At 45.7% G+C, this 12,342-nt stretch overlaps 1 protein-coding gene across 1 annotated transcript in view; it reads right to left on the bottom strand.

The window, feature by feature from the left end:
- Positions 1-4,081, bottom strand: part of Cryl1 (crystallin lambda 1) — a 121,245-nt gene extending 117,164 nt beyond the window's left edge. The window contains exon 1 of the mRNA XM_052733108.1: positions 3,954-4,081. Coding sequence (XP_052589068.1) covers positions 3,954-3,994 — 41 coding nt within the window. The 5' untranslated portion in view covers positions 3,995-4,081. The remainder of the gene's footprint in view (positions 1-3,953) is intronic.
- Positions 4,082-12,342: the final 8,261 nt, after the last annotated feature.

The raw sequence follows: 12,342 nt of genomic DNA, 5'->3' as shown, positions 1-12,342 counted from the left end.
ACACTATGTCTGACAAAAAGAGGGTGAGAGAAAAGTCAGCTCCAGCAGGACATGCACAGTGCCTACCCCTTAGCAACCCCCAACACACATGCCCACAACCACCCCAGACAGGTTTCTATCTCAAACAAGCTCATGTCTAGAATAGGTCTACCAACACAGAACAGTGTGTGAATGAACACAGCACTCCAACAGAGTGAAAGCCTGGGAACACAACTCAAATGCCCATCCATACTCATCTCTATTCCAGTCACTAAAGCTGTCATTTCCTGATTTCGCCTCTTTTGCTCCCACAGCCTTATCGAAGACTATTGGGGTTCAGCCCTTCTATAGTCTTCTCCCAGGGTTCCAGAAGAGACTCTACCAGCAGTAGATTAATCTGAGGGATACTAGAATGAATCTATGTGCACCGAGCTCTTTAGTCCATTCACTTTATTCTTCTAAGTCAAAATCTCTCTGCACAACTTCAATTCTGTTCTCATACTTAGCTCCTCTCTGTCCCTTCCTCTCCTGTCCTCTCATTGTTCTAAGTTCCTTCCATCTTTGTTTCTTCCCCTCCTCTCTCCCAGTTCCAGTTTAAACACACATACAATCCACAATTCTCTGGCTTCACCACTATCGGCTTAGGCGGGGCAAGTCTGCTCAGTAGCTAGGAAGCCTGTCACACAGCTTGATATATCTGGTGTGAAAAGGCCCTTTTTCTGAGTATTGTTAGAGGGGAAGTCTAGAGGTGCCCCTTGAGCTGTGGAAGAATGGAGGGTCTAACCTTACTTTGCACAAGAAACAAAACTATATACCTAACGTCTGCCTGGCCTAGGTGGTGTCTCTGTATGGATATTTACCTTAATTCAGGAGACTGTCTGGAATGCTTATTCTGTCTGTATGACAGGTATCTCAGACAAAATGCTTTTGTCCAGAGATGGCCCTGGCCTTGGATGCTTGCTAAAGGAGATAATTACAGAAGGCAGACATCTGATTCTAATGCTAAAAAGGTGAAGAAAAAAGACAGCCTGGAAAAAGGAAGTCTCCCCTGTGTCACGGTTGTAAGCACAGTTGGGAGAAGTTATCCAAATACCTTAATTGCATAGAGAAGAACTGTGCCCAAAGAATGACAATCACACTGTTAGAAGAATCAAATGGGAAAGCTGCAATAACACACATGAAATCTTGCTATATTCAAATATATGTGATATATTCAAGAGCCAATGCACCAATACTTCCTTGAGTCTTGACTTCCTCTGCAAAAGCCTTTGACTCTTCCAGGTAAATGCTCTAGCATAATCAGCTGAATTCCTACATCATATTTCTGTGGCTCACAGCACAGCCTCACACCATGTTTTGGTTTTGATTTTTCTTCATCCTTAATGCTCTCAAATCTACTCTTCCCTACCGTTTTGAAACAGCCTGCCCCAGAAGCTCATAGGGTTAAATAAATGGTCCTAAGGAAGGGTAGCCCTGGTAGAAATAGCAATAGAAAATAATTAAATCAAGGCCAAATTTCTAGATGGGTGTGGCCCGTAATCCCAGCACTAAGAAGGCTACGGGGAGAGACTGAGGCAGAAGGACCAGAAGGTTAAGGTCATTCTCAGCAACACAGAGGGTTTGAGTCCAGCTTGGTCCACATAATACCTCTCTCTCTCTCTCTCTCTCTCTCTCTCTCTCTCTGATGAACTTCAGAGCCAGTGATCTTACATATATATGTTCACAGTTCTCACACTTGAAAGGCTGAGGCAGGAGAACATGAGATCAAGGCCCGCCTAGGCTACATAGTAAGGTCCTATATCAGAAGGAGTGAAAATGACCTAGGGTACAGCTCAGCAAGGAACTTACCCAGCATTTGCAGGGTCCAGTCCAATCCCCAGCACTGCAAGGAAATGAAAGGAAAGAGGGAAGAGGGCGGGGGAGGGAGGAGGGAGGGCAGGCCAAAGAGAGGGCCAGGGTGTAAGTCACTTGCCATGCAAATCTGGCAGCCTCATCAGAGTTTGATCCCCAGACCCCACATGAGGGCATGGACCAAATCAACTCCACAAAGTTGTCTCCTGACCTCTACTCATACTGTCACATACACACACACACACACACACACACACACACACACACACACACACACACACACTTACACACACAATAATAATAAATAATTATTTTTAAACTTGTGTAACTGCTTTAAAAAACAAAAAGTGAAGCCCAGCCAGGTCTGTTTTGCTGTTGCTTTTGTTTGAGACTCTTGCCCAGGTTGGCCTGGAATTTGAGAGCCTCACGTCTCCGCCTCCTTAGGATTACAGGTGTGCAGGTGTGCGGCCTTGCCAAGCTCTTCATCCAGGCTGAAGGAATTGATTTACATTCTGGGCACCACCTGTTAAACGGATGGGCCCTTGAATCACCTATGGGGCCCTGAAAGATGGAGATGGAGAGTGATAGAGAAGACAGAAATAAAGTTAATAGAGATGAGACACACGGTAGAAGATTGGTAATAGATACTATATAGACTGGTGGATGATTGACTGATAGCTGGATAGACAGATGAGAAAGGAGGGTGGGGAAGGGTGAGGGGAGGCAACTTTGTGTTCATAAGGGTGTTGTAAACAAAAGACAGGCAGAACTTTCTCATTAGAAGACAAAGTAACATGCAATGGCCCCAGGTCATCCTGTGGTGCTTAAGATGCCCCAAGCCTCTTCTAAGTTCCCCGTCCATGAGCTCAGATAACTGAGTAGCTCCTCCACCTGACACACCTGTTAGGCTCAGGCAGAGCACTACTTCACTCCCAACACGAGATCCAAAAAAAAACCCCAGCCCTTGACCCTGGCCTATCACAGAAGGCGAGGCAGCACAATTCACCACAGGGGCAAAGTGCACTTTTTGATATTCCTTGACCATTCAACCACAAGCATCCACCGGAAAGGACAAAGGTGCAGTGAATTCCACAGTTCTGTGAGAGAGAAAGTGGCCGGAGGCATCCTGACCCCTTCCTCCAAAGGGTTCTAAAGGAAAACCGTGAACTTGGGATTGGTCTGCAGGTAGAGCAACAGGTGGTCAAAAGCATACACGGAGACCTGGAGTCACTCCTCAAACAGCTATCAACCAATGCGAGTTACTATGTGTTGCTACATGTCGATAGAATTATAGACATCTAGCCAAAGAAAAGTACACCTAAACGCCCCCTCCTTATTGAAAAAAAAAATAGCAATGAAGGAAAAAAGGGAGGTGTGAGAAGAGAAATCAGTATGGATGAACTTGGGTTGTAAAGTGACTCAGCCTCCCTCCTTGGGACACACATACACAAGAGTGATGAAAGCCAGATGTTTTGACTGACAAGGGCTCTGCCTCCAGAGACTTACCAGCCTAGCCCCGGGGTGCACATGAACCTTCTTAATGCCCCAGGCCAACCTCTACCAATTACTATCATCCTGGGTCAATCACTTGTCTGTGTTCTTCAAAAAAAAAAAAAAAAAACTAAGGGCACTGTTTTCAAGCTGGGTGTGGTGGCACGCACTAGCAGTCCCTGTAATTGGGAGGTAGAGGCAGGAGGATCAGGAGTTCAAGAACAGCCTCAGCTATTTAGAGACTTTGAGGCCAGCCTGAGCTACATGAGACTCCCGGCTCAAAACATTAGAACACAGTCTTCGCAGGATCATCGCTAGTACTTGATGCCAGACACCTCTGAGGAGCCCCGCACCACTGAGCTGTCCAGCCTGCACTGACCAGGGTGGAAACCTCGGGGCGACCCCACACCGACTTAAGGAACACATTAGCTCTCCTCAGGGCTCCGCCAAGCCTCAGCCGCCACCGTGTCTCCTGCCAAGCCAGCTCCGGAGTGCAAGTGCGAAAGCGCCTGGAGGAGCGAGGTACAGCCTGATGCCCACCCGAGGCACCCACGGCCGCCCGAGCGAGGCCCCACGTTCCGAACGCTGCCGGGGCGCCAGCCACTGCAGCGCAGCGCCACTGAGACCTTTACCTGCCTACGATCACCACCCCTCCCGCTGCGGGGGACGCCATGGCAGATCCGGGCCTGGCAGCACAGCTGCGCTAGCGGAGGGAGCAGGCAGAGCAAAGCCGCTGTGAACTGGTATGGGGCTGGGCGCCAGGGTGGGGCTGGGCGCCAGGGTGGGCGTGCCCGGGCCTCGTGCAGCCGCGCCCATTGGCTGCCAAGCTCCGGGGCGGGGCCGAGGCGCAGGAGGGCGGGGCTAGGCGCCTGGTGGGTCACTAGGCTCTAGCACCGGGAACGTGGGAAAGTGGGAACGTGAAAGAAACCCGGAAAACCAGACACTTCTGAGCTGAGCAATTTTCACTTTTCAGTTTCTGACAGGAAATCATTAAACCAGTGTCCCTAGGAGCGGATGCTGCCAGGTTGGCACAAAGCTTTACCCTAGAGACACTTTGAAGAAAAAATGTTCCTTTAAAGACATTTAAGACATACCCGGCAGTTTGTTTCACTGTTTACATTCGACTCTACACAGGAGATGCAGGTCTGGCGAGATACCTGCCGCCTGGCTTCACTGTTGTGAACTGAGGCCCGGGTACTTAGGGACAGCAACGAAGGAAAACTCCGGATATGTCACTCCACGAAACGGAAGGACGCGTTTGAATTCCTTGTAACGTGCCACAGCCACTGTGTGCCTTACTTCCTCCTTCCAGAGGCGTGCAGTACCATTTGTGTTTTAAAAAAAAAAAAAAAAAAAAAAGCCAAGCGGGGCATGCACCGCCCCTGCTCTTTTTTTTTTACAAGACCTAAGGCAGCTTTCAACTGCTCTTCCTTTCTGGAGGAGAGGTCAAAAGGACTAAGGTAATGCCATCTTGTCCTAACTTCGTTTTGTGTCCGCCTAGCACTCCTCAGCCTTCAACCCCTAAAAGCCGTATCTGCCTTAGCAATGCTTTTTTTCTCTGTGACCCGGACCATGGTCCAGACATATAAGCCAAAATAATTCATGTTTGTGCGAGCTAAAACTAAAATTAGAGGAAGTGTAAATAAAAAAGAATTGTCGTGGAGTGTCTGAAAAATACTGCTGAGTTTTCCAAGAAAACAGATGTTACTAGGCCACCCAAAATTCCTCACTAATGCAATTATGGTTTTTGTCTTTAAAAACATTGTACCCCAAGAAACATTTTGGAGGCATGAGCCTACTGTGGGTCCGGCCATTAATAAAGAACTAATATACTTTCTGTTGGCTTAATTAGCGTGGTTGTCAGTAGCTATCTCTTGGGGATCATCTCAAGGTCACAGTAAGTCACTGGGAAAGCATCTGCCACAGCTCAGACTTCAAAGCCTCCATCCTCTGATGTCAACAGTTCCTGAAACAGACACTAAAGGTTACATGGGTCTGGGCGACAAAGTGAGGACTCTGCACTGCCCACTGCTGGGGAGGGTGCCTACTGCAAGGTTTAATGTTTGGGCAAACAAAAGTTCCAGGTCTTTCCCTGCTGCAGGCCCTTCTTGTGCATGGCTCTGGGGTATAGAGCTTCAAGAAGCCTCTAAAAAGCTGTGCCTGGTGTTGCTCGCTGCTAATCTCAGACGGTATGCTGAGGCAAGAGGACAGATTGATCTCGAAAGTTCAAGGCCAACCTAGACAACTAGTCAAGAACCTCTCTCTAATTAATCAATCGAAATTTAAAAAAAAAATTAAAATGAACCCCTTGCAAATAGCCTAACACTGGCTTATTTTTACTCTCAGTCTAAGAGAGTAAAAACCTGTAGGTCTTTTGTCAACAAAACAATACCAAGTTCATTTGTTGACTAGCAGCTGGTGAAAATCTTAGACCCTCACAGTTATTAATACATTACAGAATTGAAAATGTAAGTGCTATTTTGTTTTGTTTTTCCCATGCTGAAGCTCAAACCCAGGGCCTTGTACCTGTTAGGCCAGTGCTGTGCCGCAGAGCTACCCACCCCACCCCACCCCCAACCTGTATAATCCTTTTGGCTTAATTCCAATTCCAGACTCTATTTTACAAAAATATAGAGAGACAGGGATACGGAGAAAATAGTTTATTTCAGCGTGGTTTTTAAATGAATATTCGCCAGTTGAAGATGGTTTTAAAGATGGTTCGATTTTCAGAGAATATCTGCTTCCGGTGAAGTTAGAGGAACAAGGACGGAATTCAGCATCTAAGCACCTAAAAAAAAAAAAACAGGAGGACCTCCCCAAGTAGAGAATACAGTGGTCTCAGACACTGAACCAAATTCAGTCTGGGTGGCTTTCAGGGTAGCTCAGTTGGTAGAGTTTGCCCGGAGTGCACAAAGCCCTAGTTTGATCCCTGATCCCCAACACCACATTAAGTGGAAACAGTGACTGTGTCTGTAATGCCAGCACTTGAGGCAGCACGGTCAAAAGTACCAACCCAAGATCATTCTTAGTCAAACATTGACAGGAGACAAAAGAAAAAGAGGCAAGGGAAGGGGTTCCAAGGAGAAGGAGAGACGTGGTTAGGTCACTGGCCACATAGTCCTCAAATTAACGTAGCTCTTGGGAGATCGTAGTTCTCACAAGTGTGAGTTATTATAAATAAGACTAACTCACTAACACACTTCTCCGTGCAACTGCTTTGTTTCTTACTGTTCTGTTGCTGTCCTGGATCTCTCTCTGTAGACGAGGCTGCTCTCAAATTCACAGAGATCCACCTGCCTCTGTCTCCTGAGTGCTGGGATTAAAGGTATGCGCCACCACTGCCCAACTACCAACTACTTTCTAATTAGATTTGAGGCCCCACAGAAGGGCCAAAAGCTTGTGACTGGAGAGGTCACAGGCCCTAAAGGGAAATTTGTTAATGATGTTTTTGCAAATGGACATGTGGTCAAACTGCCTTCTCTATATATACTCAGACAACCCCACACTCCAATCAAGGGTGCAAAACTAGCCCTGCAGATAAAACCTCAAGCCCTGGGTATATTTTCCAGGGCTCCTTAGAGGAAGAGAACTTATAGAATATATACATATATATATGATTATTCAGAATGACTTAGTCCAGCTAGTCCAACAATGCCTGTCTCCCAATGGAAAGTCCAAGAATCCAGTAGTTGTTAGGTCCACAAGTCTGGGTGTCTCAGCTGGTCTTCTGTATACACTGGAATCCTGAAGAAGCAGGCTCTAATGCCAGTGAAGGAGTGGACTTGCTAGCAAGAGAGAGCAAGCAGGCAAAGAGAATACCATCTTCCTTCTTCCATGTCCTTTCTATAGGCTGCCACCTGAAGGTGTGGCTCAGATTAGAGGTAGAGCTTCCCATCTCCAAAGATCCGGATTAAAGGTCTATTTTCCCACCTCAAAAGATCTGGATTAAAAGTAGGTCTTCCCACTTCAAACAATTTAATTAAGGAAAAAAAAATAAATCCTTCACAAATGTGGCCAGCCATTTGAGTTTTAGTTAATTGCAGATGTAGTCAAGTCAACAACCAAGAACAGCCGTCACACTTGGGAGTTGCCTTTGAGGTAAAGATAACTGGAAACTTCTGGGTCATAAACTGCTTAAAGAAAAAAAAAAAAAGAAGAAGAAGTGCTGTGTCCAACTCAGATGAGTATCCTGAAGGAAAGAGCTAGAAAAGGTTAGACCAGAGTCAGGTCCTAGTAGCACAATGGAGACCCTGAGCCAGAGCCAGACCACCTCCCAACCTCTGGCCGTCAGAGTGTGTGGAGGCAGCTCAGCATCATCCCAGCGACATGAGCTGTTACTAAAGCCCATCATTGGACTGTCTGGTGAGGTGACTGGGACCGTAGCCTATAGATACCAATGTCTGTGAATAATTTATATAGCCCAAAGGAAACATCAAGGAGGTTTGAGTGAGGCCTCTTGAGTTAAAACAAGTAGAGACATCAAGATTCAGCCTGGCCGGCCCAGCAGTGGTAGCACATACCTTGAATTCCAGCATTTGGGAGGCAGAGGCAAGGGGAATCTCTGTGAGTTTGAGGTCAGCCTGATCTACAGAGTGAGTTCCAGAACAGCCAGAGCTACACAGAGAAACCCTGCCTCAAAAACAAAACAAAACAAATGAAAATAGAAAAAGAGGAAGAATTCAGCCTGGTGATCATTCTCTTTCTCTGACTCCCTGTACGGCCTAAGTCCTAGTGAGAGTTGTCGTATGCACAAGCTGATGGATGAATGCTCTTGAGAAATTCCCCCGTGTGTGTGTGTGTGTGTGTGTGTGTGTGTGTGTGTGTGTGTGTGTGTGTGTGTGTTGCAGTCGAGCTTTGATGCCTATGGTGGGAAAGAGAGGACTCTGGAAGAAAAGTGTGCTGGCTCCATGAATACAAGATTACCAGTTATTGGTTTGAGTTCCCAAGGGCATCTAAAAACTAAATACTGTAATGGTGCTTAAATTTTTTTAACCTGAAGATTTTTGTTTGTGTGTTTGTTTTTCAAGACAGGGTTTCTCTGTGTTGCCCTGGCTGTCCTGGATCTCACTCTGTAGACCAGGCTGGCCTTGATCTCACGGAGATCTGCCTGCCTCTGACTCCTGAGTGCTGGGATTAAAGGCGTGCGCCACCACCACCTGGTTTCCTCTTCTGTATTTTTATTTTCATGATACTAAGGAATTAACTGTTAAATCGGTGTACTCACACACACTAAGCTCACCTCTGACACCATGCAACTCTCCCTGCCCTTGAGTTTGGATCCTCAGAGTTTCTCACATGCCCACGTGTTGAAGGCTTGGTCTGCAACCTGTGGCACTTTTGAGAGGTGACAGAATCTTTAGGAGGTGGGACTTAGAGGAAGTTAGCACGTTGAATATAAAAAAAAATAACAACCTTGAGTGGCATACTGAGACCCCAGCCTTTGTCCTCTTTTCTTTCGCTTCCTGGCCACCATGAGGTAAACAGATATTCTTTGTCCTTGCTGCCTCCGTGATGAACTTTACTGGCCCGGGCCCAAAGCAATGGGGCCAAGTGATCCTCTGAGAGATCATGAGACAGAATAAAGCTATCCCTTCTTTAATTTGATCATCTCAGACATTTTGTCGAAGTGACTGAAAGTTGACTAGCGCTTTTTTTTTTTTTAATAAGGCAGCCACCAGCCACATGTATTGACTGCTACTTTAACTCTGACTGAAGTAGCCAAGGAAATTTATTTCATTTCAGTTAATTCTGCTTTCAGTAAATGGCCGTGCTTATCCAGTATTAGATAGCTCAATTCTAGGCATTGAGAACAATGGTAACCAAGACCAATAAAGAAGACGTTTAGTTTCATGAAGTGTCTTCTAAGTAAAGATACAGAAACTAAACGGAGACAAATAAGCACAGTATATATGGTTTTGGAATCAATGGTTAGCAAAGGCCTCTTTGGGAAGGTGAGATTTGAAGCGCTGAACGATGTCTGATAGGTTTTTTCTAGATTTTTTTGTTTGTTTGTTTGTTTTTGTTTTCTGTTCACTTTGGCCAGAGAGGATGTACAGATTGATCCTTGGGCCTAGTGCATAGGCAAGCATTCTATCACTGAGCTATATCTTCAGCCTGAGATTTGGGGTGTTGAAAGAGCTCTACTGATCTACAGCCTCTCCAAATCCAAGACTGTTTTCACCAGAAATTATCTGAAACTCCCTCTCTTTCTAAGGAGCCCACTCCACTTCCCCTTGGCAGCTCTGACAACTGCATCCATGATGTCTGCTCTTTTCTCTGAGCTCCTAGGATACTGATCACCAGCACTGCACAGTGCAGCTCTCAAGTTGTGGTTATTCATTCACGCAATTTCTTTTTAACTATGCAAACCAGTTGGTTAACAAATGCTTAATGTTTAGTCTTCTACTAAATTATAAACGTCTCGGTTTTTTTCCTTACTAAGCACATAATAGGTTTAATCTTTAATGATGCTCCTGAAAGCTTTCTCTCACTTATTTCCAAACCCCAGGGAGGGAACAAAGCATTCTCCTGCTTTGTTTCCTTTTCCGGTTTGACAGTGACACTGTGCAGGTGAGGACATCCATGCCAATGGAATCTGCCAGGCTTTAAGTGACTGCTGCACTCAGAATAACAAATCAAAGCAGTGAGCCCCAGAGTAGTGAGCCCCAGAGCAGATAAACAACATTACTTTCCAAACAAATTGAGGTGAAATAAAATTCAAAATAGGCAAGCCAGGAGCATTGGTACATGACTGTCATGGCAGCTGGTCTGTAATGGCAGCCTGGTCAGGACGCTGAGGCAGGAGAATCGCTTAAGCCCAGGAGTTCCAGATCAGCCCGAGCAACACATTAGGACTCAGACTCAAAAGAAGAACAAACGTTTATTTTAAAGCCTTAAATAGGGCCTGGCGGGGTGGTGGTGTACACCTTTAATTCCATTACTCAGGAGGCAGAGGCAGGCAGATCTCTGTAAGTTCAATGCCAGCCTGGTCTACAAAGTAAGTTCAGGACTATGTAGAAAGGCCCTATCCCAGAGACACACACACACACACACACACACAAGCCTTAAATAGGAAAAATAAAACTGTTCCTAGCACTTCAGTTCTAGGCCAGCCTGGGCTATAGAGTGGGACCCTGGAGAGGGCAGAGTGGAGAGCAGGAAAGAAGGAAGGAAGGGAGAAGAATATGCTCCTGCTGGAAGAGACAGGGACCCTTAAAAAAATAGAATACAGGAGTTGGGGGATTTAGCTCAGTGGTAGAGTGCTTGCCTAGCAAGCACAAGGCCCTGGGTTTGATCCTCAGCTCCGGAAAAAAAGAAAAAAAAAATAGAATACATTAGCAAAATATGACAACATTTTAATGTATCATAGTATTATTAAAATTATTAGAAAAAATCAGACAAAAGTTAGCTTTAGGGATACACGGTAAGATTTTTTTCAAGGGATGGCTCAGCAGTTAAGAGTACTGACTACTTTCTCTGAGGACCCAGGTTTGATTCCCAGCACCCACATGTCAGCTCAAGCTATACGTAACTCCAGTACTAAGGGATCCAGTGCCCTCTCCTGTCCTCCATGGACACTGGGCACATCCGTGGTACACAGACATACATGTGGACAAAACACCCATTAAATATAAAATAAAAAATAAATAAATCTCAAAAGTTTTTTTCAAGCCTTGTAAATACCTGTTTCATAAACAATAAAAAAATTACTTCAGAGAGTTTAAACTATAGCCAGGAGGTAGTGGCACACTACTCCCAGCACTCAAGAGGCAGAGGCAGGTAAATCACAGAGTTCTGGGCCAGCCTGGTCTACAGAGCAAGTCCCAGGACAGCCAGGGATACACACAGAGATATCCTGTCTTGAAAACAGAGAGAGAGAGAGAGAGAGAGAGAGAGAGAGAGAGGGAGTGAGAGAGAGAGAGAGAGAGATAGAGAACTATAGACCTCATTTGTCAACATTAACTGGGGGGTATGATCTGAAGAACTCTGCATAACACATTCATCATGCTTTGAAAGACAGGCAATCAAGATCCAATTCTAATATTTGTCTCCCCATTTTCAAAAGTGAATGGAGGAATTGATTCCCTTGACTTTAATTAAGGAAAGATTGAGTGGGTCCTGATTGGCCTGCCACACTGGAGAACAGAAAAGAAGCCTAGGGGCTGGAGAGATGGCTCAACAGTTAAGAGCACAGGCTGCTCACCCAGAGGTCTTGAGTTCAATTCCCCACACCCACATGGTGGCTCACAACCATCTATAATGAGATCTGATATTCTCTCCTGGCATGCCAATACAACACTCATATACATAAAATGAAGCCTAAAGGGAACTCCGTTGTAAAGGCAGCCTCAGTTGGAGAGTTAAATTTCCGGTCCCCACTGGCCAAAGTTGCAAGGAGGGAAGAAAAGAGAGTCAGGTAAAATCAGACTGTTTCTCAGTCACCTCTGTCCCCTTCACTGCTGCTTTGTTCTTCCTGGGTCCAGTTGGATGACAGGAAGGAGCTGGTGACAGAGGGCATGAGATCCTCACTGCTCACTGCTTCTCTTAAGGATGCTTAGTGAGGTCTGGTTCTGGCAGATAATCAAGACAGGTAGTGTCTCTTGGCTGCTTGGATGGACTGGACCTCTAGAGGGACCCTCTGGGTCATTTAAACTAACTCCTGTGACTGGGAAGAGCCCTTTGCTCCTTTGTCTGTCTTCCCTCCCTCAGATTTCCTGGTGGCCTGCTTTGCCCCACTCTCCTGTGGGAGTCTTGCTCACACAGGTGAACCTGTCCTCTTTTTCTGGAGTCACATGGTCCCAGGAGTCTCCCATGTGCTTCCTCATCTGTGTTCACTTAAAAAACTCAGAGTTTTGCTGATCTCAACCTAGCAACATTTCCTGCATTTGCTGAGCAAGAATTTAACCCACACACACACCTTTTTTTTTCTCTTTGGTATTTCTGCTTTTTAGATTTTTTGAAGTCAAATATTAACGCATCAATCCGTGTCCCAAATCACAGTTCTCTGAGTGGTCATCAAGC

Source organism: Peromyscus californicus, unplaced genomic scaffold (assembly GCF_007827085.1).
Source record: "Peromyscus californicus insignis strain IS unplaced genomic scaffold, ASM782708v3 Scaffold_12__1_contigs__length_115047231, whole genome shotgun sequence".
NCBI classification, from domain to species: Eukaryota; Metazoa; Chordata; class Mammalia; order Rodentia; family Cricetidae; genus Peromyscus; species Peromyscus californicus.
The sequence above is the reverse complement of the archived record's forward strand: the minus strand, read 5'-3'. Positions and strand labels throughout refer to the sequence as shown.